Below are 26,724 nucleotides of genomic sequence, written 5' to 3'. Positions count from 1 at the left end.
GGCCTGCTAATCCAAGGATGAAACAGACCACGGAACGCACTCAATTCCATACTATGCTAACTGGGGCTGTGGTATTCTCTGTTTGGCAGTTTGTCCTCTGGAGTCTGATTTTGCCGCTGCAGTTGTGAACAATATGTATTGTCTTCTGTTATGTGCTGTATCTCCAAACATATCACAGGCTCTTCAGAGGCACTATGTGCAAGCTTTTACCTCGCTGGTGCCACATATTGTAGCTGGATCCCTGTTAGCTAAAGGATCTAATCAGATTTATTCCACAGATTTGAGTTTCATGGCAAAGAACGTCAGTGTTAAATTAGTAGCATGCTGGACCACTGACCGTCAACATCTGAGAAAAGCTCTTATTGTCATCACATTGATGTTATGGGGTGAATGCTGCAAAACGGTTGTAAGAGAAAAACTGTTCGACCGATTGACACACAGATTTTTCTGAATTGATTGTGTTGTGGAAAAAAATGTTACATGACAACATCTGGGTACTTGCAAGCAGTACTGCCTGTCTTTTCTATTACCATTACAGTGTTCTTAATATTTGCCAATTACTGCAGACACAGAAAAATATGCAAAAAGCTAAAGAAAATATAAAATACATGTTTAAAAATATGTGGCTTTTGTGGGAATCTATGAACGTGTATCCCACTAGCATGTCATTTACTATTTATTATTTAATGATACCTATAGTTTATATTTGTATACCTGTGTTAGTTTTTTGATTCAAAGAGAGTAACACAGACCTGGATTCAGTAGCCCCCAAACAGAGGGTGCAAAATTAGCCTCGTTATAACTAAATGTTTACTATGTAATATGGATATTTACACCTCACTAATTTAAAAAGGGGTTGCACCACACAAACCAGATCTCATAACATGAGATGTCCAAGACTTCAGCTTCCCCACACACATGAATGGCAAAAAATAATTCCATTAGAAAGATGCACTCAGTAGAGCGAAGATCTCCGCCAGGTGTGTCTGCAACAACCACTACTGTAATGTGTGATTGAATGAATACAACCCACAATTGGGTGACTCCACTGGTCTTGAGACTGATGGGCTGTAAGGCATCGTAAAACACACTTACGCAAACTTAAAAACAAGCTGCGATGTACGCAGGCAAAACGGCATGACATTTCATACAAACTTGATAAAAACTAAATTAAACTCACGTTCACTGCCACCGCAGAGCAAAACAAACAGACACGTTTTATTCCAACATCTGAGGTCCAATGTTTTAATACTCCTGCTCTCCTGTTTGGACAACAAGAGTTAAATATTACACATTGTGGACACCATAACGTGTCCAGACAAGAGAAGTGAGTGAGAAGTTAGCAGACAATAACTGGCAGGCAATAAAAGGTGATTTGAAAAAGTGTGAGTCACTGCAACCATGAGAAGTACTTGAGCATGAAGCCATAACTGGCCACCCAAACTATTATGCAGTTTGCTGCAGCAGATTGCGAGATTATAGCCAAGGTGCACACTCACTCACGGACACACACACACACACACACACACGACCGATTGCATGATCCTCCTGGCGGAGATAATCATACAGCTCTTCTGCACTGCATCAAATTCATGTTGACACTGAGAAAAATGTGTTCACCGTTTTACAGACGCTTCTTTTTCCAACGATGTGTTTGGGAACAACTCTTTTTGGGTCGATGTGTGTCACATGATTAAGTTGCAATACCCTGTGCAGCTAATACTGAAAAATTGACTGAGCTGCAGTCGAATAGTAAAAAAGAAAGAAAAGTCGAATGTCTTTTCCTAACCTCTGATGTCCCCCGCACCCTTGTTAATTACAAATGAGGACGTGTCGATACACACAAACCTAATAATGGATTTATTCACAGCTGGTACAACCTAATCCTGAGGAGTGTGGGCAGTGCTGCTCTGGAGATCAGAGATGAAAGCGCCCCGCTAGTTCTGTCATGCTCACAGCTCATTTACCGCAAGTGCCTGACCAAGGTCTAAAGTTGGCAGAAAATGTAGATCTGTTCATTGCAGTATAAGCTGCGTGGGTAATGATTGGCCCTTTTCCTGAAATAAACCCTTTCTTTCTATTTTATTTGTTTCTTGAATCTGTGTGTGGCCTCTATGGGCATCTTTCTCTATTGATTGACTCTCTTATTCCATCACAGTGTTGCTTTACTCAGGTATTTCTTCATTTTTCCACTCTGACTGAGTTGCATAGATCCTTCTGCATGAACACTTGTGTTTATGTTATGCTGTTCAATGACTGAATTGCCACATTGGAGCCAGTAGTGCAGTATTTGCTCTCTGAAATGACAAATACAGTAGATGTCATATAGTAATATTTTTGTGCTGTAATTGCAGTAGTTAATTAAGTGCAGCTGTAAGTGTTATAAATTGTATTTTTTTATGTATACTCAGTCAGTTGTATAGTGCAGTACCTTTCAACTTGCTGTGTGTGCCTTTATAAATGATTGTTGACTGTTCGAGGGTGTTGAAAGCTTAGTGTCTTTATAAATGTTGATGCTGTGATCAGCTCTGCAGGTGCATGTAATAAAAGAACTACCACCAAAGTTACAGGTTCTATAGCTGTTATTTTCCCGCTGCTAACAACAAAGGGTCAACAACAACAAGCATCGATGCTCGGACCCTTCTCTTCTTTATGCTCCCCAGTGGCACTTTGTGTGAAATTTCGAAACTGAGCGTCGTGGAACTTATTCTCAATGGCTTCTCCATCCACTGTGGTTTGGACTGTACCCTATTTGTAGATCACTTTTAACAGCGTTAACTCTTTTTGCTCCACACTTTACAGCACAGTACACACCACATCTAGAAAAACTGTGTCTCCCAGTCGTAGCGTACAATTGAGAATGTCAATATTGATTTGATTTTCATTGTTTTTATTATGAATGGATGGTTACTCCCACCATTGTCTTATGCCTATGGTCAATGTTTAGTCGTCATATTCTTATGCTTCCTTGCTTTAGAAGCCATGCTTCTCTCTTACAACAACTTCACCGCTTTCTCCAGGATACACCTCACGGCTAATTCACACGTATTAGTGAATGAGGCGCGTTGTCTTCTCCAGTAGGTCTCATAGTTCAGGACATGCTGTATAAATCCACCCGGCTCAGTAGGTAATGTTATGTCAAGGTGACATCCGCGGCATTGGTTGTATTTCTCCAGCACAAGTGACACGGACACATGCCTCATTAACAACAAAAGCTGCCATAATATGGCTCGTTAAAATTAAAGAGGGCGCCAGCAATTAGGATGACAAGCCATCATTAAAATAAATTCCACCCTTTACAAGATAAAACATGCAAGGCGTGAGAGAAAGAGAGACATTTGAAAAGGAAGAGTGAATTACATAAAACAGAAAAATGATTATTACAGTGTTGTTAATAGCCACCCTCACCCCTCCTTCATAGATCAAACAAGACTCAACCCAGACAGTTAAGTGCTTTGAAGAGCACACATGAGAGTTGGGTGAATCTATTCAGGTGCATTGTGCTATTACATATGGAAACATAGCGTGCATATTCATTTATCAAATACACAATCAAAGGGAAATTACCTGATAGAAGCACGTACTGTTGCTAGGCTACTGACTATTAGACAAGGCATGAGAACATTTATACTTTTTTAAATTACATAATTTCCTTTCGTATATTCTCTACATGTTTAATAATGTGATGATTACGGGTTAGTTCTGTTCACTGATGGAAGCAGTAACTGAGATGTAGGCTGAAAAACCTCAAATCTCTCATTTAGCTCCACTCACACAATGGTCATTACGCTCCTTTATGTTTCACACAGGTCTGTCTGACAGAGAATCTTCACTGTCACAATTATTCTCTTTGCATTACAGCTACTTAAACCTACTCCGGCTGCAAAGACGGAAGCTGGCGTCTAATTTGATCTCGGGCCTCTATATCACGACAGTTTAATGTGCACATAAATAGCGCACAGAACAAACACAAGTAATTACACTGTGGCGGTTGAAAGCGAGTCCGGAGGCGGGTCCTGGGGTAAAATAAATTGAAACGTGTCTCAACTTCGGGGATGATGAGCAGTTCCCATGGAGACCATTGGTCCATCAGAAGTGCTGCACAGAAACTCAACAATGATGTTTAGTTTGCTTTGGTCCAAAGTGTCTCAGAATATGCGTCATTTATGTATTTATTTATAAACGGACTTATTCACTGTATCTATTGGTATGTATTGGCTTTATCATGGGTACATGTTGGTTTCACTTGTAGAGAAAATATATTATATATTATATATATTATATTATAATATATAATTTTTTTAAGCAGGATAAAGGGAAAAGATACCTTGAGCATTGTAATAGTAATGCCATCTTCATATCTTTGAACAGCTAAAAGAGAAATATGATCTATCTAACAAACACTTTGTTATGTATTGGTAACTGAGAGCCTTCCTGAAAAAAAAAAAAAGTCTGGGTGAGAAAATGATATTACCTGGCCTGACAAAAGTGCTTCACAGGAACACATTTGGTGTGATTTGTGTGACACCCTGATACAAGCCGAATCATGGATACACCAATCCCTTTAGACTCAGAGCTCTGTCTCCAGGGGAAAGTCAGAGTTCTGGAAACATCTTTGATATATCTGCTGCTGCTGTGTCCAGACTCTAACATGTAAGTTGTGTTCCCTCCTCTCTTTATCAGAATAGAAATCACAAATGAATAACTGTATGCCGTTAAAGAAAATCACGTATGTCGTGAAAATAACATATGAAGTATTTTTTAGGATCCGGCAGCCTTTCATTTAATACATGGAAGCATTAACTCTATCAATGGCGGACTTGCTTTAATACCTTTGAACTGGTTCCAATAAGTAACGTCCAGGTATAATCCAAGATACTTGGAGTACCTTTTGTTGATAATACTAACTAAGACTTTGAATGCAGGGCTTGTGATGGAGTACTTTTACACTTTGGTATTGCAATTTTCATGTAAGATTTGAATACTTCTTCCATCACTGCACTGCGTGGCTTGAACCAAAACAGAACCCTACAGTCAGAAGCATGGACTATATGTCAAGGTCCCTGTAGTATCAGCTTCATCTTGAAAACAATGAAATTGGAAGTAATGCAAAGTAATGATAGGACTCAAAAAGCTTCTCAAATACTCAGATTTTATTCAGACAAAAGATTAGAAAATTCCCCTCATTTAACTAACAGTGTGGCTTTTAAAGTACCCTTTTGTTTATTGCAACATAGCTGTGTACTGCAGTATAAAATAACTTGTATGAGCTTTAAGTGCAGTGAAAAACATATAAAATACAAATAATTTAAAATAATATATAACATTTCTATAAAAATTCATGGTTTGTTGGAGCAGATTACACAGTAATCCCATAATGTTCTTCAGATCGTCACGCATCAGGTGGTATTCGCCTGATTAATGACACCGTCTGAGATCATCTTTGTTTTGCGAAAAATAATATCCAACATGTTGTGTGTCAGACCAGACGGCTGTGTGAATTCTGAGGATTTGAATCAGGGCCAACTGGTGCAACATGTGATCTCTATTACATTTTAAATTGGTGTTAATCTGAAAGTAAATGCTGTAAAGATGTAAACGGCCTGCATATAGCTCTCATCATGCAGTTCTTGCACACTCCTCATGTGGTACTGAAATTCAAAATCTCATTTGGGGAATAATAGAGGGAAAGCCTTTGGCTCACTGTGTACGTGGCTTGAGGAGGGTCACCGTCTCCTCATTGGTCCAAACAGATCGGATGTTTTCGTCTCTCCAGCGGAAGCTTCAGTTGACATTTAAAGTCACATGCTTCATGCAGGTCATGGTTTATTTGACTGTTTATTCCGCTCAGGTTTTTAATAAGCAAATTGTAAATGCGCAAAAAAAACAGGTTATGGAGACGTTCTCATTACCGGCCCCTTAGAGCCCCGCTGCAAGCAGGGCAAACAAATATATAACAAACAAAAACAATGCAAGAAATAATGGAACAGGAAACCAAGGAATGGAGTGACATGAATATTTGTACGTATAGCTCAGGGTCAGTTATGGAACTGATAGTTAAGTGGCCGTGAAGAGGCTTTTAGTGCCAGAGAGAGTGCATAATGCTCCTCCTGCTTCATTACACTGTATATCTGACATTTAGCTCAGGTTCCCAGAGACCAACCGGCATCAGCTCACTCCAAGACAACAGCTATCCGTGGGAAAGCTGCTGAATACTAACAATGCCAAGGCCCCAATGCAATGTACAATAAAACACTCGCGGGATGATGTGGAATGATAAAATGGATTTTATGAAATAATAAAGAATCAGTTGAAAGTAAACGGGGATTCTTCTGTGCAAACTGCTTTAATATGGCTTTATAGAGCCAGAGAGGGAGCCCCTGCTGGCCAAACATTTACTCAAGCTTTAGCTTATTCTCCAGCCTCTAAGCTGGCTCCACTTCTGCTTTTCAATTGTCTGGCTAAAAATGTGCTTCAACGATAAAAAAAAAAAAAAAAAAAAAGAATAAAGATTTTTTTAAATGTGGCTGGATCACAGTGAAACACAACTTCAACCATCGAGTGGTTGATTTTTATGTCACAAAGCTATACTTAAAGGTTGCCTTTGGATAAATGGCTTTTAAAATATACCTGTTCCTCATATTTCAATGTACAGCCAGTTTGAAATGAGGTCAAATAATAATAAATTTAAAAAAAACAGCAGGTGAGAAGAGCTGCTTGCATTGGGGGAGCATGCGGCTTCAACATTTTGTGTTTATTCGTGTTCTCTGGATTCCAAATCTTCAATGGCTTGTTTTCCTCACAGCCAGACATCCCCCTCTCCTGGCAGAAATCTACATTTCCTCCAAACTGCTTTCTCCTTGTGTCTATATTTTACACAATGATTGAGTGACACCGAGTATTTGGTCTACGTTGCATTTTTCTTTAATAAGATTTCTGTTGCACACAGACAGAGAAAAGTCCAACAATCAGAGTCTGTGATGGTTCAGAGGGCGCCCCTGTGCAGGACCCTTTAACAACTCTTACATGTGATGTCAGTACAGTCAGTGCTCTGAGCGCAATGCTTGTACAACATGAGCACAATGTCTTTCTGAGCAAAAGAAAAAAGAAAACGGGACAGGGTCAGCCTGTACCCTCTCTCCCAAACAACCTGAGAGAAGCTTGTACCCGACCTCACTCTTCAGAGTCTTGCAGAGAATTGTTTTTGTGTGTGTGAACCACAACCTTTTCCTCTGGCTCGTCCTCTGGCTCACAAAACACAACCTTTAATAACTCACCAAAGCAAAATCCCATTATTAAAAGAATGTTCAGGTAGAATGAATAGACTGTATGCGCTTCCAATACAAAATGTAAAAAGTGAAAATGAGACGGTGCCTCGACGACAACGTAGCGGGCCAAGCTTGGCCTTTTTCTACCTTTGTTGCGAAAAACAAAACAAAAAAATTCAAGCAGGAGCAAAAATGACTTTCCTTAACTTAATTCCAGCCAGTAGCGTGACTCTTAGAAGGCAAAAGAATAAGAACTGTAGACCACCACTTACTAACACTTAAATATGCATCGGTATTTTAAAAAAAGGCAACAAAATGCACCATTAATACCTTTGTCAAAGACATATTTCCTGTGTTATGACTGTAAAATGAAAAGGCAGACATCTTATGTGTATTACCACATTAGCTGTTGTAAAGAGGCACCACCCGGTCTATCGTCGCCCTGCAGATGGGGCATTTCTTTGGCTCTGGCAGGACGGCGAAGCATTGGGTACAGGCACACACGTGACCACACTCAAGAAACACACAGGACCGCTCACGGCTCAGGCAGACGGTGCAGCTGGTGGGCGACACGCTGCTCTCCTCTACGTTGAGTTCACGCATGCGTTTCTTCTGCTGCTCCTTGAACTCCTCGAGCATGCTCCTCTCCTTCTTGCTCTCTCTGTGGTGGAAGTATTGCTTCCACAGGATGAAGAGGAGTGTGGAACAAGCAGCGACGCCAAAGACAACGGTCAGAATCCTCCACAGTCTGACGCTGTTCCCCTGCTTCTTGAGAAGAGCCTCGTAGTCCAGTCGCGTGAGGAAATAACGAAAGCCCTGTTTGGGAGGTTGGAGCTTGATCAGGTTGTTGTCCAGGACCAGCTCTCCGACACCCGTGACGCTGTCTCCCAGCCGCAGCATCTCCTCCGCTTCATGGATGCCCTTGGGTCGCTCCCCGCTGATGAAGTGGCCAATGACGTTGGACAAGGACTGGACAGTGGGGTGGAAGTTCTCGTATGTGGTCTCCAGGTCCAACTCGGCAGCGTCTAGCGGACGTATGACCCGAACTGCGGCGGCGATATCGTCGTCGTGAGACCCGAGAGAAAATGGAACTGTGTTGGTGCGCTGGTGGATGACTTTCTCTGTGTTGTTCCTGTTCACAAATATCACAAGTATTAATGATTTGTTTCGGGGCTGCAACAAACGATTATTTTCATTATCGAATTAATCGGGTAGCTGCTCGGTCCGGCAGAAAATATGTTAAATATATATTAAATACGTTATGATATTTAAAAGGGGAAAAACTGGAAATACTGAAATATTATAGGAGCAGGGATTTTGGGGGATTTTTTGTTTGTTTATAAATTGCTCATAGGATTAAAATAGTATTAAAAGAGTCACAGATACATTTTCTGCCGATCGATTTATCGTTTCAGCGGTTTCGTCAGATTATGTCTGTCATAATAAAGGGGGTGGGGGGGATGTCTACTACCACTACTTTTCCCCTCAGTGGCTGGAGGGGCGTGTCCATGTCTGTGCTAAGAGTGACGGACCTGCCAACATTTGAATTGGACCAGTGACATTTACAGGAAACTTTACATTCTGTTTAATGAGCTGCAGCAGCTCATTAGCCTTCTAGCCTGCAGACTGACGTTAGCAGTGAATGTTCCCGCTGTGAATGTTTGTTTGTTTGGTCGTTCAGTACAAGAATAGTGTTCATGTTTTTAAGTCGGATAAGACTTTAGCAGAAAAGCTAATGTGTGTTGCCTAAGATAGAATAGTGTTGTTGTTCTGACTTTTTCTTGCTTGGAGAACACATGATTTACCGAGCACATATGTACGCTGTATTGACAATGGTTCTTGAATGCTATTTAATGTGAGTTGGACTTAAAAGCAATAGCACAAACTGCCATAGAAGCTTCATCGTGCCTTCATTCTCATGACTGTATGCACTTTACTGGGAACAAACCCTTTCATTCACTTACCACAGATGAGTGGTGCGGTTCCACACCATCTTTTCCTCCTTTAAGGTCAGTCTTTCAATCACGCCTTTGCAGTTATCAACAAACTGGCTGTTTAGAGTTTCCTTCACAGATCTTACTACACCTGCAGCGTGCAAAAAAAAAAAACACAGGACACGGCGTAAAACTACAGTAATAATTATGCATGGTACATTTTAGTCTTTATTTAGGCTTTTTCGAGGATGGCCGGACAAACCTTCTATGACGGCATACGGGACACATCTTCCAGGAGTCTCAGACAGGAGGTTTTTCAAATCCTGGTCAATGGAGACTTTCTTGGCTTCCTGCGGAAACAAACAGTGAACGATTAACATACAGAACATAACAGGCAATAAATGAACACACTGCTGACCGAGTGCTCTGAAATGTGGCTGACCTTTAATCTGGCAACCGTTGTAGCGCGGCTCTTGTAAATAGAATAGAAGAGTGCAGTCAGCGCTGAGCTGGTGGCTAACACCACGATCTGCACAGTCGAGGGTTTCCCACTGGAGTCCATCCTGTGACTTGCAGCATTCAGTGCTGTTGTGACAGATTAAGAGGTTGTCTTTCAATCACAGATATGTTTGTTGTATTTACGAGAAACCAGTGGTGGAAAATAAGTAAAATTGGAGCTACTTGTCATTGTCATTTTCTTCTTAGTTCCTCGTCTACTCTAATTCTAAAACAAATACATATAATATGGTGCTCTCAAAGTGGCATTTTTGCATGAGTGCTTTTACTTTTGATGCTTTGAATATATATTATGAATATTTCTCTGCTTCTAACTAAGTAAACATTTGAGTCCTGGATTTCCAACTTGTAACAGATTTTTTTTACATAGTGATAGTACTACTTCTACTTAAGTAAAGGGTCTGAATATTTCTTCCACCACTGAACCAAACATTTATGACAACACAGACTGTAGACAGACTGTAAATAAACCCAAGGGGGCTGAGCTGCTGTTAGATTGAACTCAAATAAGTGAGACGACTAGCTTGGTAATAGTCAACAACGAGTACAATTAGAAGACATTGACACAGTGGTAACATATCCATTATTTAGCTGGCTATGGCTTATTAAATGACAACCATAACGTACTTTAATTGTGCATTGAGAAACTTTGATTACTGAAGTCCAGCAGCGTTAACGTTACGTTAGTTGAGCTGCTCATTCACCACTAACGTTAGCTGAAGTTAACCCAAGATAACGTAATGCTAACGCTAACTAAATCGCGACCTTTGTGATGCCATTGTCATTGGTTAAATAACCACTTAGTTTAAAGCCTCGAAAACTTTAAAATTTAGCGTTAAGCTAGTTAACTGTCAAACTAGCTAAATGTTACATAGCAGTGCCACACACTTCCTCTATTGAGCTCACTAGCTAGCTAGCGTTAACTGTTAAATTAGCAGTTTGTCTGCTACAGTAGCTCGCGACGCCTCAGCTAAATTAACACGATTTAACCACCCGTTTAAAGTCTATCGTAGCTGACATGTTACAAAGCATTTAATTAAGCGATAGCTTATTTAAAGGGCTGTAAAAAGGGGATCTCTAACCTGTAGTCCCACTCGTCCCATTGTCAACAGAGGTTTAACAACAGCTGCAGGACTCCACACTTCAAAATAAAAGCTCCTGAGATGTGATACTCCTCCCTGCCAGCAGATGGCGGTGTAGAATAATTTATGGTAAAGAAAGACGCGAGTCTTTCAATAGTACAATTCAAGATGGTTTGTTTTACTGGGCCATCTTTCATCTTATTAGTAACACCTGTGCTTTTCCCAGTGGTGGAAGAAGTACTCAGCTTATAATATGCATGTTAACATGTCCGCGTACAACAACATGTAAAAGCAGCAGTACCACTAGTAAAACAATAAAGTAAAAGACCTGCATGCAAAAATGTATTTAAGTAAGAGTTCAAAAGTACTGGAATCAAAATATACGTACAAAAAGTAAAAGTAATCATTATGTAGAACGGGGTATTATATTATGCAGCTTAATGTACTTACAATTTGCTTTAAAATGTATTATCAGCAAAATGTACTGAAAAAAAAAAAATTTAAAGTATTAGAATTATTAGATTATTAGATAAATTAGATTATTCTGTTTTTCATCTCCAATGAATACATGTAAGAACATTTTTCTGTTGGAATTTGTCAATGTGGATTAAATTTGAGATACTTTGTCTACTGTAGAATAGTAGTATTGTATAGACTACTGCATCATATCATATAAACATATCATGTGTTTTATATGTCATGAGTAAATAGCAACTGTAAGTGTCAAATCAATATAGTGGAGTATAAAGTACAATATTTATCTGTAGTTTGGTGGAAGTATAAAGTAATATAAAATGGGATACTCAAGTACAAGTATCTGAAAATTGTAAGTGCAGTTCTTGAGTACATTATTGGCTTTTCTACTATGACAAAGTCAAAATGTCCTCCCCCACTGGACCCATAGCTGTGTTCTAATTACACAATACACACCAATTCAAAGCAGGTTTTGAGTTGTAGTCTATTCACACCAAAAAAGCACAATAGACTTTATATGGAGATCAGAGTTGTGTAAAAGACACACTTGCAGTAACACTGCAAACGATGTGTGATTGCACAGCTATAGGCACACAATTTACGAGTACATTTACAACCATGGATTTAGATCTAAAATCTCAGTCCATTTCAAGGTGTAAAGATCTCAAGTACCAGATGATAGTATCAGGTAATCAATTATAATTAGTAAAACCTTTATTCATTAAGGTCGTCTCATTGAGATCAAGCTCTGTTTCGCAAGAAAGACTTGCTTACACCAGGAGTAAAAAGAACAGATGTTGACATAAGGGTATATTCTTTATCATTTCCTGTTTATACAAGGCTTTTTATTATTTTTTAAACTGTAAAAACAGTATTGTATGACAAGATTAGTACATAATACATACTGTATGCATGTAGTATGGATTGGGATACTGTGTTACTTGTGTTGTAGCAGTGCAACCACTAACATTAATGATGGCTCTGCTCCTTTTTTGGAAGACCATTCATCCATGCAACCATTATTAATGTCATGCCTTTTACTTATTTGCTTCTCTGCACCCAAATAAATAGAGTTGCATTAACTGGTCAAATGTTCATAATTTCATGAATTGAATATTATGAAGCAATAAATTAATATCTAAGGAGATTTAAAACGGTTTGTCTCTTTTTTACTCTGTTGGTGTTAAGAGAGTTTTCCATCTCACGCTCCATATGTCTCTTGCCCCGTTTACACATTCTTCTTGTGCCACTGCAGAGGACATTAAGTCAGTTTTTTAGGGAAATTAATTCAGATTCCAACCCATAAAAATGTGAGGGGGCACCGGCACCCACAGGCCACCTGGAGGGTATCAACACTTCCTTGCCCTGATTTGACCCTTTCAGCTATAGTTCATCTCTGCAGGCTGCATACAGATAATGCTTGCTGCACTAGTATTAACGGCACACTCCAACCTTAACCACGACTTTAGGTATATATTTATTATTATTATTATCATTATGTCAATTTCACTCCTCTGGTTACACATACTGTATAAATATGGCAGGATGAACGACACAAATGACGGAACTGATGACTTGTAATGTAAATACCTGCAATCAACAACAACATGACTTTGAGTCTACTTCAAATTCATAAAAATGGCACTCAGGTAAATTTGAATAAAAAAGAAAAAAATCCCGGGAAGATTGGATGTTGTCAGACAACAGATTGTTGGTAGATTTATAACAATGTGTGCAGTAAGCCTTTTGTTGTGATGAATTGCGCCTCATATCTGACAAGCACCATATTTCAACTGGAATAACTGAATTTGCCATTTTACATATTGCCTCATTGCACATTCTCATTGCATCATGCGTGCGGTGTACTTCTTCAGAGTTGTTAGGATGTCAACAGAAAGACGCTTCTCTGAACAAAGCTGTTTTTTAACTTGAAAATTCATGCACCGCTAACCAGTAGCGTGAGGTAGCTATGACAGGCCCTCGTGCCAGTTAGTAAAGAAGCACACACAAAGACACACACCATTGTACTGTCACTTCACATGATCAAATAGAGACAATCATCATTGAATATCTAAAAATATTCATTTAATTGAATGATTTTTTCACCGTTTTTATACTCGTAGAAGAAGCTTATACTTTAGTTTGATATTGCTACTGGAGGGAGGAAAACCTTGATGGAGATGGGTTAGCCTTTTCGAGGGTGTATGTAACAGATAGCAAGACCACAAGTACAATATTTCTGAGGTGGAAAACAAGGATTTTATTACATGGTCCGATCTCTCTACTCCCCCCAAACCTGCTTCAATGCACCCACGTTTGCCTGCACTGTCTATATTTACACCCCTGCTGCTAGCACTGACTGAGACTGCTCATAATGTCACGTAAAGCAAACATTTACAAAGAAACATATAGCATAACTTTGGAATGCACAGATTTTTGGAGTTTGTGTCAAGAGCAATATAGAGACAATACTCTACTTCAGTGATTTTATTGTTTTTGATAAATTAATAGATTTTAATACACTACATAATAGAGACATCTAGTTGATGGATCATATTGGAAATATACTTTATGTTTTGATTCTTTATTTGCTCCAGGTTCTCAAAAAAAGCCCCATTACAATCCAATAAAACACTGGTAGTGCACAGGCAGTGATAGCCTGCACCAGAGCAATAGAGCTGCTCTGGGCTAAAAAAAGAAGATGTCTCTGTATTAGTGATGTTTTGCTGTCCAAATCCTGTCGAAGCCTGTACTGGTCACTGACACGGACTGAGCCTATACTTCTCAGTCTGGAACAACCTTCTTAGTAGATGCTTTCTGTTGAAGTAGGATAATAAATTATGCCCTAATTAGGACTATACTGTATATTACATTGCTCTGGTGACATTTTCAGCCTCTACATCAAAAGTTAATCATCAAACAAAAAATTACAATTCACACCAAGTTCAATTTTTTTGTTTGTATCATATGAATTTACGGTATTTACACTGTAAAAAGTGTACTTTGACAGGCACACAGCGGAGGTAGACCTGTTCAGAATTTAAAAAAGTACTTTAAGGAGGGTTGTTGAGCTAAATTATACCTCACAAAAGCAATGTGTGCAAAATGGTGAATCATTAAAGGGTAAAGGATAGATGTCAATTGATCATCTGTATCAGCCAATCCAAAGCGTGATTGCATCCACTTCGGGGCCTTTATGCCTTCTCTTTACTTATTTTTCTCTGCTGTCATATGATCATATGTTTTATATAAACAAAAATATAACTTATTTGCAACATCAATGGCTTCTTCTCTGAACTACCCTTTAGAAACAACAAATATGAACAGGAATAGCTGCCACACAAAACTCCTCTGGCTGATTTATTCTGACATAATCAATCTGACGTGTGAATGATTACCCTACGAGAATTTTGCGGCTTGCCTCAGAAGGGAAAAAGGTGCAACCATGTTTTCAACCCCAGCAAAAGAACAGAAATGTCCTCTGGGCTTCTATTCCACATTAGTCACCTAGTGTTGTGGACAAAGTCTACCTTGTAGATCCTCTGCCTACGTAAAAAAAAAAAAAAAACTCCCACTACCTTACTTCCTTTGTGTGTGTGTGTGTGTGTGTCACAAAATGATTTCCGTTCAAATGCCAGCCGAACACACATTCATGTGGATTTCAGACAGACAGAAATAGCAACAGCAGATGGAGGCAGCAGCTTAAAGGGCGGCGTACAATAGGCGAGAAGAACATCATATGTGTCCTCTTGAGCTGTTGTGTTGAAAGGATGACAGCTGGAATTTGCTGTGACTGGTTCAGATAAGCCTTGCAACTGTGCGACATCCTCCAGACAAACTCTGCTCCTTGTAAAGTCCATCCAATTATACACGAAGAACCAAAACACACAACATTCACTAACACTTCACGTAATGAGGTGTTGGATTTACAGCACAGATGTTGAAGTTACAAGCCCCTTTTTAAAATGTCAAAGTAATTCAGTGCAGATCAGAAGAAATGAGACATTCTTTTGTGTTGTTATTATGCAGCCAAAAAAAAATAACTTTTGAACTTTTGAAATGTCAGATTTTAACACTTAGCTGCAACACAGGACAAAGTTGGCCCTCACTGTCTCAAAGTTTCAGCAAACTCCAAACTTTTAATGTCATTCTGTCTTGACAAATAGCATATAAAAAGGAAACAGCATCAATCTCAAGTCTTATTTGACTTCAGTCAGGTGCCTTTGATGTACTCAAACATACGATATCAAGGATGCGATCAAAAGTTTTGGGGCATTTGGACAAAAACTTCAGAAGCAGAGTCTTATGTAAAACCCATTTGAAATAACTTGAAGATTTTTCTTTTGTTGTTCTCTCACCGTATCGCACGGCTTTTAGCTCTACCCTGGCACTGCAATCTGCTCATTCTCCCACTGAAAAGCACATTATTTGGAAAAGTCTCAGTTCCTCGAGATATTGAAATCAGCTGGCATTCTGTGCCTGGGGGATTGCCTCTGAGGATTACGCAACAAGAGCACTGCATGTATAATGAAGCTATTTGGCACAGACTTTATCGTGGCATGCCTCATCGTCTGTCCCTCAAACCTTCAAACGTATTGCACATTTACCTGCAACACTTGATGAAACACTAATGATGCTAATGATACTGAATATGGGGGTATCAGTGATGTACGTTTAGCACTGTGAATAATGGATGACAGAAAATGCTGGATTTCTATCAAAGTGTAGACTCATGGTTCATTAAATTTGATATTGGGAGAGTATTATCAGTCTTCTTAACTAACTTTGCCACCCGTTAAATACAGACGCTTGGTCAGCGACCCTCTGCATCTGATACCGACACACCGAGGCCTTGAGCGTCTTATTTTGTCTCGTCGGTCACGTGACTCGTTAGGCATTCGCTTGTTTCATGAGCCGTTAGTCAATAAAGTTAGCATTTAATTATTTTTTTAATTCATTGACCTTACATGCAAACTGATAATCGCTCACTGTCGCGCAACACTTTCCCTGTGGTGCAATACCGGAGTAACTGAGGTGGAGTTGACCTGCAGGTCTCCTGTGAACATATCGTTCCCCTGATTAAAGGTGGGAATGAGCCTACTGTATCTAATGTCTTGCACCCTCCCTGTTCATTAAACCACGACTGACTTGAACCGCATTATGTATTCATCCAAGCCAAAGGTAATCTATAGTGTCGGAATGAGATGATATTGATTTCAACCCTTTGAGGCTTGTGCTTTCTCTTTTTGTAAACAAAGGAATCACCTAAGCCCTGATGTTCATGTGGTTCCCTTATCCTTTTTGTGAGTGACTCTCTTTTCTTTGATTGGATGTAGGGCTGTTATTTATGGCACCGGTCTGATTTATGAAGTATCCCTTTCTGGCATTATTCCCTCTCTCTCGTTCTCCACTGTGTGCTGGGCTGCCCTGCTGACGCCATCACGTACAGCCATAAATCAGCCATCCAAGAGCTGGGACCCTCTCTGCCAGGCCCCTCTAATTGATTACACCACGCTGGGTAAGTGTCACACGATGAAGAGAGAGACCAATTCAATTAGGCTGGCTTTGCTGGACATAAATACGTAGCATATGCTGCCCTGGATAAAAGGATGTCTTCAAGAGCAATGAAAAAGGTACTGAGGGTAAGGAAGGGGAGGGTAAGATAGGTGAGGGAGGAGTGTCACTCTGATAAAAGTAATTGGTTCGCTATGATAACATTCTGCACACTGGGTTGCTTGTGTGAGTTCATAATGGATGTGTATGTTCAACTGAAGGAGAGCGAGAGACTGAGGCAGAGTTACAGGGAATGAGGATGCCTCAGGAGGCAGGACTGAGCTGGGGATCCTCTGTGTAGCTCGACTGAGCAAAAACAGTTTTTAGCCTGAAATGTCTCAGCAACTATCAGAGGGATTGGAATTCAGTTTAGATACATCATATTATATGTTGATAATATTAAGTGCACACGTAAGAAAATAGTTTTAACTTTTAAAAAACCTCAAATACAGAGATTTATTGAAATACATCCCACTATTTGAGAGAAGAAATATCTTCATATAAGTCCTCAGTCCTCACTGTTCTTATCAGTATGCAGATTATTATATTATAATGCTTTTAACTACAGTTACAACATTTGTTCACACTTTCACAGGCAAAGACATAACGACACTGGACATGCAAGAGCAGAGAGTCAAGACATTTCCTAATTTCATCAGACAAACCCTCTTATTCAGGATGGTAACTCGGATGGCAGATAAGTCAATACTGAATACACTTATCCATTTCTGTAAAGGCCAAATCGTGATGGATTATTTTCAATTTAGCATATCAGGGTCTGCGCTAATCTCCTGTGGTTAGAGATGAGCTATCTCACATCACAGAGATGAGTAATGGAACTATAGCTGTTTGTGTGAGGCCTCCTCAATGCCACTGCTCTTTGGGGAATCAAGAAGATACCAGCTCATCCTGGATCAGATCATGGTCATTCTATTGATTCACTGAACTGCTGTTTCGAAATCACATCTACATATGAGATAGTGCCTTTAAACCAATTCAATCTATGTATTTTCTTCTGTAGTGTAGCCACAGTAACTATACCCTCTCAGCAAGCATAGAACTTCATTCATCATAAGGTTAACATTAAGTTTAATTAGGATCTGTAAATTCATTCCATCGATATAGGCAAAAAAACACATTCTGCCATAATCAGGACATTGTGATCATATATAAGAGCACTACACGAGAAGGTTGCCATCCTTATGAAAATATCCAAATCTGAGTATGCTAACACTTGCTAATTAGCACTAGTACAACTGAGACTAATAGGAATGTCTTTAGTTTTGCAGGTATTTGGTCGAGCTGAAGTATTGGAGAGATTAAAGTTTGACCTGATGATGGCACTAGATGATAAATCAGAGGATTACCAATGTCATGACGATACATCCTATAGGAACCATGAATATCTGTCCAAAATGTTGTGCAATTTAACCCATTAGACGTTGAGCTATTTCCCCATTTAAGTGTAAGGTTTGACCTGCTGGAGGCACTGTAGGAAAAGACAGAGGATCATTAAAGTTAGTAGGATTCAGCCTCCAGGGAGCATGAACGTCTGTACAAAGTTTCATAACAATCCATTTCATAGTTGTTGAGGAATGTCAGTCTAGACTGAAGTGGTGGACCGAGGCACCGACTGTGATTGCCATCTCTAGAGTGATGCTGTCAGCCTGGCTATATGGTCAATAGTGACCTGAAGCACAAGACCGGATGTCCTTACTTTATTAACACGTAACTGAAAATGTTGTCCTTCCCTAATCTGACCACCACACTCAGTACAGGAACCCCAGTATGGGATGGCAAAGTCCTGCTCTTTGACCTCCCATTAATTCAAAATGCAATTGGCAAAAACAACTAGTATGAACACTAGTCATGGAAAACAGCATTGAGAGTTTATATTACATTATTTTGCTTCAAGAGATGACATGCAATTTGTGATAAATTGCACTGTGTAGAATATAAAGGCCATTACAAATGAGACTCCTTATTTCAAATGCATAATTAATGTTTCATCCTCTGAATCTGTAGATGCAAGGGCTTACATGCTTTTTTATTACAGAAACTTGCTCTTCCTTTGAGTTGCTCTTGAATTAATTTGTAAGATCACTCTTATGGAAGTAATAAGTCGAGTCCATACATAGATACTTGTACTTTAAACCTGCTGATGCAACAAACGTTTTACAGCATGAGGACAGTACTTAAAACTTAAAGTAAGTTGTTACACAATGTTAGTGCATGTTTTAAAAGACTGACAGATTGATTAGAGTTATACCTGGTTACGATTTTGTGTTTTGGATCCAAACTTCTTTTATCCTCGTGCTAATAAGATCAATCATCTGACAAACGCATTTAAACCTCACGCTAAACATAAATAATTAATAACACTGTGGACTCGACTGACTTTTACAGCAGAATTAACAAGTCACAAAAGTTCCCTGAGAGAAAGAGAGAGGCGTGTACCCTCTTCCTCAGGTTTACAATAAACATGTACAGTGATATCTCAGTGCAAAGCTAGACGGGTAAATAATGCTTTGGTAGGGAGCCATTTGGAAGCAAAACATCGAAGCAGGGAGGGGGTTGAGGGTGCCTGAGCGCCGGCTGAGGCTCTTGCACTGATCTGCGCTGCATGATGCAGACAACAGAGGAGAAAGAAGAGGAAGAGGAGGAGGGAGAGAGGAAGGAGGAGCGAGCGGGGTAACCGACTGGTAGAGGCTCGCAGCTCGCAGTCTCTCCTCTGTGTTTTGTGAAGCAGCTTCTCTCTGCTTCTCCTCTCTTCCTCGCACACATCGCCTTTCCTACTCTTTTGCCTGAGCTGACAAGAACAGACGTAGCGACAGAGGGCTCACTCGCTCCAACTACTCACGCACCATGCTGCCCTGGAGAAGGAATAAGTTTGTTCTGGTGGAGGATGAGGCCAAGAGTAAACCCAAGAGCCTGGGGACTGGGCTGACCTACCACTCCATCCTCTCCTCTCTTCTGCGCTCCTGTCCGGACCTGCTGCCCGACTGCCCCTTCGACTGGGTGGGCAACATCTTCCATACCAAACGACAAAAGGTGGAACTGAACAAAGAGGAGCCTGTTTACAATGTGCGCTACCTGGGGAGTGTGGTCACTATCACGGCAAAGGGAGACGGCTGCACCCAGGAGGCTGTGGCCAAGATCTGGGCGAGGAGCAACTACGGGGAGCAGAGTGTCAAGATGAGGTTGTCAGTGGGACCGCAAGGCATCCGGATGAGTGCTGACAAATCTGGAAAAAAGAAACCCATCCATCTTTACTCTCTGAACAGAATCACCCATTGCGGCACTGACCCGTCACGGCCCAAGATCCTGGCTTGGATCTACAGGCACCAGGTCAAGAACATGGCCGTGGTGCTCCGGTGTCACGCCGTCCTGGTCAGCAAGTCGGAGAAGGCCCGGGCCATCGCCAACAGCCTCTACCAGAACGCCTCCTCTGCCTTCAGCGAGTTCAAGCGGCTGAAGCGTCAGAGCGATTTCCGGCACTGCCAGCAGCAGCTGCTGGGGGAGGAAGCGGTTCCCCTGATGCCGCTGAGGAGGCTGCTGAACGGGCAGTGCCACTACAGACCGCCTGCCAACAATCCCGGGAGCGCCACCCACCTCTGCTCCATCACGGAGGAGGAGGAAGAAGAAGAAGAAGAAGAAGAAGAGGACGATGAGGACAGTGAAGATGAGAAGCAGGAGATAGAGAAATCAGTGGAGGATGTAAAGGAGCAGCAGGGGAGACAGATTTACACAACAAACACAGACCCGACTCAGTTATTATCAGAGTTGGACATTGGGGATATTGCCAGACTGGAGCAGTGCCAAATCAACTTTGTCTGTGACAGCAACAACAACACGTTTACATTTGTAACCTCTCTGGTGTGACTAGAGTAACACATTCCTCTCTTAGCCCCTCACTGGTACCCGACTCAGGCTCACTCCTGCCCCATCCATGTAATGTGAAGTGTTTACCAGAAACTTCTACTACTACCCGGGGGATGGAGAAAAAGGCGGACGATCGTTCTGTGGGAGTAATTTCTGTTCTGGCCAGGTGGCTCAAATGCCGGTTTGACTGTTGCAGTTTGGGAAACTGCGTGTTTACAAAGAGGGCTGGTGATGCTCAGACGAACGATATAGCACAATGACGAATGAGGACAACGGTTTCAGAAAAAAAAAGGAGAGCGCTGACGCTGAGATCACTGGGTCACATATTGAACACGGCACCAAGCAGGATGTTTTCATTAGTCTTCTATGGTTTTATTTTTGTGAGTATGATTAAAGCCGTGTTTGCCAGCAGGGACATTTTTTCAGATCGACTTGTAGTATTTTTTCAGGGACGTTCTTTGTATATTTATGTAATTTTTCTAGTATGACAATCCTCACTAAAATCGTTTGCAGACTGACCTTTCCGAGTGCTTACAATCGCGGGAACTTTATTACGGTTTTACTAATGATCACGGTCAACTAATGAATAAGGCTATAATTTAGGAAGCAAGCCATTGAGTCGACGTGTTTACTGCTGCCATTTGTTACAGTCCTTATCATTTATGCATGCCGTGTCAGCAGTAACCTTTTTGTGCTGAGCTTTTGTCTTATTCATGTGAAACCTTTGATCTTTCGGCTTTTAAAATTAACACTGTGATAAATTTGTGGACAGGGATAAAACTGTTCACAACTGTTCAATGTCTAATTCATGTAATGCATTTCTTTATATATACCTATTGCAGTGTCACCTGTCTTGCCAAACAACAACAACAACAACAAATGAGATCTTATGGCTTTGCTCTTTTGTAGCCAAGTTTTGCGAATGCATATTTTCCACATGAGCCCTGATGGACAATTACAATTTAACACAAACTGTTTTGAATATGACTTTAGTTAATTTCTTGTTGATAATATCTGTACAACCCTCTAAAGATGCATTGTGATTATTACGAGATGAAGCTATTTATTTTCCAAATATGATGAATAAAAATGACCCTCACTTGGGGTTTCTTCTTGAATCGCAGAGGAGGGTATTTCTAGAAGTTTTTGAAGAGATTATTCAAATGAATCCAACAACTTTGCATTCCACTAGTGAGCATTTGCATATTTCCTGATTTTAAAATGTGTCTGACCTACACTTCAAAGAGAAAAAAACAACATAATTACACCAGCATGCATTTGCTTCGTGAGCTATACATCTGCATGAAAAAAGTATTTTTGCCACAAGAAAAGACACAACTTAAAACTGCCAGTCAATCCCATTATTTGTTAATGTGGTTTGAGAAATGCCTGCAGGCCTTGTACTGGCTTCTCAGCCTTTTTACTCTGAGGGGAGCGATTTGAATTGTTCAGGAAATGAACATAAAGCACCTGGCTCGGCAGGACTGCTGTCAGGCTCTGACGGAAGCGAGTGATCCAAAACGGACCCCAGGAAGTTGACTCACCCATCAACCGTTTTACTGCAAACATCAGCCATTTCAGTGATGACGGAGTTTTTAACATCTTTTCACAAACATCGGCGAGTGACGACAATGACACATTTAGAACCGAAGCATGTTTGAACTCTGGTGTTTTACAATTGGCATCCCTGTCTTTTAAAAACAATGTATTTGTTTAATATATTCCACCTTATGTCATCACAATATAACATTGTAATGCAATACATATAATAATAATACCCTGTGAAATTATTGAAAATAATTATTGTTCATAAATTCAGTTTAATTATCTTACATAACAACATCGAAAGCTGTTTGATTTGACAGTGGAGAGTTCTCATTAAGAATTCTTCTTTTGAAGAGGAATAGGTGGCGTTCTGTTGATGCATCAGAAAAAAACCCAATCATTTTAAATCGGTGGATTTAAAATGATTCTGATGGATTGTTCTGAAGGGATACTTTCAGCTGGATCAATATTTTTCTTTTCTGGGACTAAGCCACCTCTGAAAAACAACAGGCTGTAATGTCAGAAGATAGATAATAAAGGATTCCCGTGTCCTTGCAACAAATCATCTCGTAGCAACGATAACTACACATTGTGAATACTAAGGGAAACCATTTTTTTATTGCCATACTTTTTATTTTCCCTCCATTTTAATCAGTTCGACAGGCTCCTGTTCTGCTTATATAAAGTCGCACGCACACACACACACACACACACACACACACAGTATACAAGGTGATAAAGTCAGTCATGTATGCTCACTGACATTCATGCAGGAATGCGTTGTGTCCGATATGCTGCCAATGTTAACAAGTATTGGTTAGCAGAGGAACCATGGTGCGTTTGTGTTAACACAACTCTTGTCAGGCAAGCAGAATTGGAGGGAGCAGATGGCAGCAGCAAGGTGCACGCTGGGCTTTATCACAGCCATCTTCCAAAATAATAAGGACTCAAGCTCAGATCCAAAGCTTGTTGCTGTTTTGTCACTTCATTCAGCCGCAGGAGATGCTCTTACAGAACACAAAATCGAATCAAACGTGGCACGCACTGGCCTGTCAAGTATCACATATAATCGTGCCATTTTACAGCAGGGTGTCTTCGGAGAGCCAACGCGCTGCTTGTGCCTTGCACACAGCTGTTCAAAAGCTTCCTCATCCCAATGCAGCGTCTGTGAAGCAAACATAGGGAGAGTGACAGCGCCAGGGGGCCGGCTCGTCTCCCGTCACGACATGGAGGAGCGGAGGAACACAATGTTGTGCCCGAGAGCAGCTGGCAGCAGGTGGCAGTCCGTTTTGTTCCAGTGATAATTGTAAAAAAATAAAGAAGAAAAAAAAAAGGTGTTGAGCAGCTTCTGTGTGAGGATGGCAGATAGGATGGACATTCTGCATTTCTGCAGACTTTGCCCAAGGAAATTACCCACAATTCATAGCAATGTGACATTAAACACGGGGTTATCAATGGAAGCATGGACATGTAAAAAAAATGCAAACGAACAGGACAGCACATCTGTTTTCATCTACTCAGAAACATTAAGGATTAAAGATGGAACATAAAAACACATGAAATCAGAGGAATGGAAGCAGAGAATATATTACACCGATTTATTCATCAAACATTTAATTTTGTCATTGACAAAAATTAGTAAATATTTGAAATGACCGCTCATCTTGTGAGGAAAGAGCCTGGAAGATCATCAAATCAATCAGGGAGTAAAAAGTTAAAATAAATACCCACAATTGTACATATTCTTTGACCTTGTTATGGTAACGTGCTGCCGCAAAGTGCTGTCCCATTCGTATTCACACCATTTCAAGCCCTTACAGTCTCTCACACTCAACCATTAAGGTGACATCAAGTCCCTGAGGGTTCAGGGTTTGAGGGGGACATTGGGATTGTGCCGAGCCCATTGGCCTTTTTTCACAGCAGCCATTTTGACATGTCATTGGAAGGTAAACATGTGTAATTAATAACATTAATTATGGCCCTGTTCCATGTACGTGGGCCCGGGCACTAATATTGTGCATGCTGGCTCACTGGAATGTCTGTGACACACTCAATAGAACGGGAACATAATTCATTTCATCAAATACACCCACACATGAAATTAAATGTCAAAAAGTCTGCTGTAAAAAAAAAACGCCTATTCCACCCTCAAAAACAAACTCCAACAAGCCACACAAAGCTGAGATTAATGCTTTATGTCAAGTCTTTTCAAACAGTATTGTTTGGTGCTGCAGAAAAGACTTCAGGGACAAAGAAGACTAACTGGTTGGTTTTGCAAATGTACGTCGAGTTATGTTCACCATCACCATTAAAGAGCAGCACAGCTGCTTCCCTTAGAACCCCTAAGCCCTTTTCCTAGTCTTGAACGGGGCTATATAAAACCATTGCCTGACATTATACATATTGAGTTAGAGTTACAAGTTCAAATGCTCCGACTATCAAAGCTCACAAGCATCGTTTTGTATCTCATACATATCTTATAGCATATATTCTGAGCAAAGGAGTTGCACACCTGGCAATTTGCAAATGAGACGCCCTGCATTATGCTGCTCAGCAACAATGTCAAAATCTGAGACGGAGGATGATCTCTCTGTTGGTACAAACAACAAAACTGCACTCTAAATGTAAGATGCACATTCAGGATTTTCTTTTTTAGATTGACTGAAATATCATGTGACACAACTTCTCTACTCTTAAAGTGGGTGAGAACTCATTAGACTAACTAATTAGACAACAGGAACGGCCACAGCTGTTCCTGTTGAGTGTAAAGAATCCTGCAGGAAGATTCTTGAGTGCTAGAGAGTATAACTATACAGCTAACTAATTCATGAGAATCAGGGATTCGTTACTGCAATAAAACCTTTATGGTTTCATACTATAAAAACATAATAAGCAACAACAAAATTGTCAGGGAGAAATTCTGCAATGAAAAATGATGCCTAAGGAAATGCATTTTGCTTAATAGTGGTGTCCAGGAAAGTGAATGATATCTCCGTCGTCTCTTTCCTACAACAGTGTGTGTCAGTCGGCTTCCCTGCTCATCCCTGCACGCATGTTTGTTCCCTAACCCTGTTTAAATAATGACACACAAATGAGAGCAGATTCTTTTATTAAACCTAGGAAATGTAATAACCCTGTCACACACCACCTGATGTCTTTCTACCACAGGCTACAGAACGGGATGATTGCAGGAAGGTTGCAGATATCTTTCGTCCCCTGACACCATTAAACAGACTGATTATGAAATCAATAACCTGGGAGCACAGCATAGTGTGTTCTTTTATGGCACCCAATTGGAGACGGTGCAGCTTGTGTCCTCGCGGGGTCCGCTTTAATTGTTTTTGTTTGTTGTGCGTCAGCCGCATCGCTGGTTGTAATGGTGGGGTCTGGTTACACGCTGCATCAACCTTGTGCGACACGATGACCGCTGTAACTACATACTGACATCAGCAGCGCTCACAGAAAAACACAGCTTGGGATAGAAAAAGCTAAATATAGAGACAATATAGTTTTTGCCAAAACGGCTCTGACATATTTACTTGACCCGTCACATGACTGTTGACAAACTTAGAGGGCTGGGCAGCGTCAAAAGTCCCAAAACACGCTGTGGTCAAAAAGTAGGCTGGCAGATTAATAGGCAGGGGAAACTGTTCAGCACAAAGGCTGATGAGAGAGACTGATAGGGGAATGAGGGACAGGTGGGCACGCAGATGAAGTGCAGGTAGTGAGTGAAGAGATGGGGGTCATAAAACATGGTAGACTCAGCCTTAACGGTTCGAGTGCTGAGTATCTGCTCTGAGTTCAACCATTAAGTGACCTATGTATACCTACAAGTAGGTATTTCTGGTGTTATTTCTGTGGAGATATCAATGTTTAAAGTCAAGAAAACTGCCTTGCCCACAAATTTGAGGGCATATTAAGGAGTATAGCAAAAGAAGGCTATACGCTGTAGGTGGGTGATTTCAACATATTGACCCCAGGAAACATACATTGAACATTTGACTCAGAGATAAAACTTTGCTGAAAGCATAAAATCCTTTGAAAGGTCTTGTTGATGGGAACATAGGACCCTATATGCTCCTGCATCGAACAAACAAGATTTAGCGTGAGAGTTTGTGAGCTCTAGAGGTGTGCGTAGGCTTTTTTTTTTTAACCTAAGTTTCCTGGCTGTAGCTTCATACTTAACAGACTAATATGAGAGTGGGATCAATCTTACCATCTCATTTTCAGCAAATACGGGTATTTAATGAAGTGTCAGTATAAATTCCTTCAAAAAATTGATCCAATCAAGTATTTCAAATATGGCACATAATAAACTATCTTAGATTAATAACATCCACTGGGTTGCAAAAAAAGATGATGTACCCTTTAGATGTCTTCTTTGTCTTTCTTTCAAACTCACTGCTGCAGATGGAGAGAAGCACAGTCACAAAACACCAAGGGGCCAGGGGAGTAATTGGCTGCAATTAT

General features: G+C 40.5%; 2 protein-coding genes across 2 annotated transcripts; one reads left to right on the top strand and one right to left on the bottom strand.

Moving 5' to 3' along the window:
* Positions 1-6,901: 6,901 nt before the first annotated feature.
* mul1 (mitochondrial E3 ubiquitin protein ligase 1) lies at positions 6,902-10,909 on the bottom strand. The gene is made up of 5 exons (XM_076097938.1): positions 10,801-10,909; positions 9,645-9,787; positions 9,465-9,552; positions 9,233-9,353; positions 6,902-8,400 (listed from the first exon to the last, which is right to left on the bottom strand). Exons 2-5 carry the CDS (start codon positions 9,762-9,764, stop codon positions 7,671-7,673), a joined length of 1,059 nt encoding a protein of 352 aa, XP_075954053.1. The 5' UTR covers positions 9,765-9,787; positions 10,801-10,909; the 3' UTR covers positions 6,902-7,670.
* Positions 10,910-19,692: 8,783 nt separating this feature from the next.
* On the top strand, positions 19,693-20,709 carry fam43b (family with sequence similarity 43 member B). The gene has a single exon (XM_076091605.1). The coding sequence runs from the start codon at positions 19,693-19,695 to the stop codon at positions 20,707-20,709; it is 1,017 nt and encodes a 338-aa protein (XP_075947720.1).
* Positions 20,710-26,724: the final 6,015 nt, after the last annotated feature.

The sequence above is a fragment of the Anarhichas minor genome, unplaced genomic scaffold, assembly GCF_050575085.1.
Source record: "Anarhichas minor isolate MPS153535 unplaced genomic scaffold, ASM5057508v1 ptg000003l, whole genome shotgun sequence".
NCBI lineage: Eukaryota > Metazoa > Chordata > Actinopteri > Perciformes > Anarhichadidae > Anarhichas > Anarhichas minor.
This window is presented reverse-complemented; position numbering and strand designations above follow the sequence as displayed.

What these genes read in the sequence shown, in the direction of transcription:
- fam43b (XM_076091605.1), top strand. Translation starts at nt 19,693, where the DNA reads ATGCTGCCCTGGAGAAGGAATAAGTTTGTTCTGGTGGAGGATGAGGCC.
- mul1 (XM_076097938.1), bottom strand. Translation starts at nt 9,764, where the DNA reads ATGGACTCCAGTGGGAAACCCTCGACTGTGCAGATCGTGGTGTTAGCC. An exon ending in CCCGTATGCCGTCATAGAAG is followed by an intron (nt 9,354 to 9,464) that starts GTTTGTCCGGCC and finishes TGCACGCTGCAG; the next exon opens with GTGTAGTAAGATCTGTGAAG. An exon ending in AACCGCACCACTCATCTGTG is followed by an intron (nt 8,401 to 9,232) that starts GTAAGTGAATGA and finishes ATTTGTGAACAG; the next exon opens with GAACAACACAGAGAAAGTCA.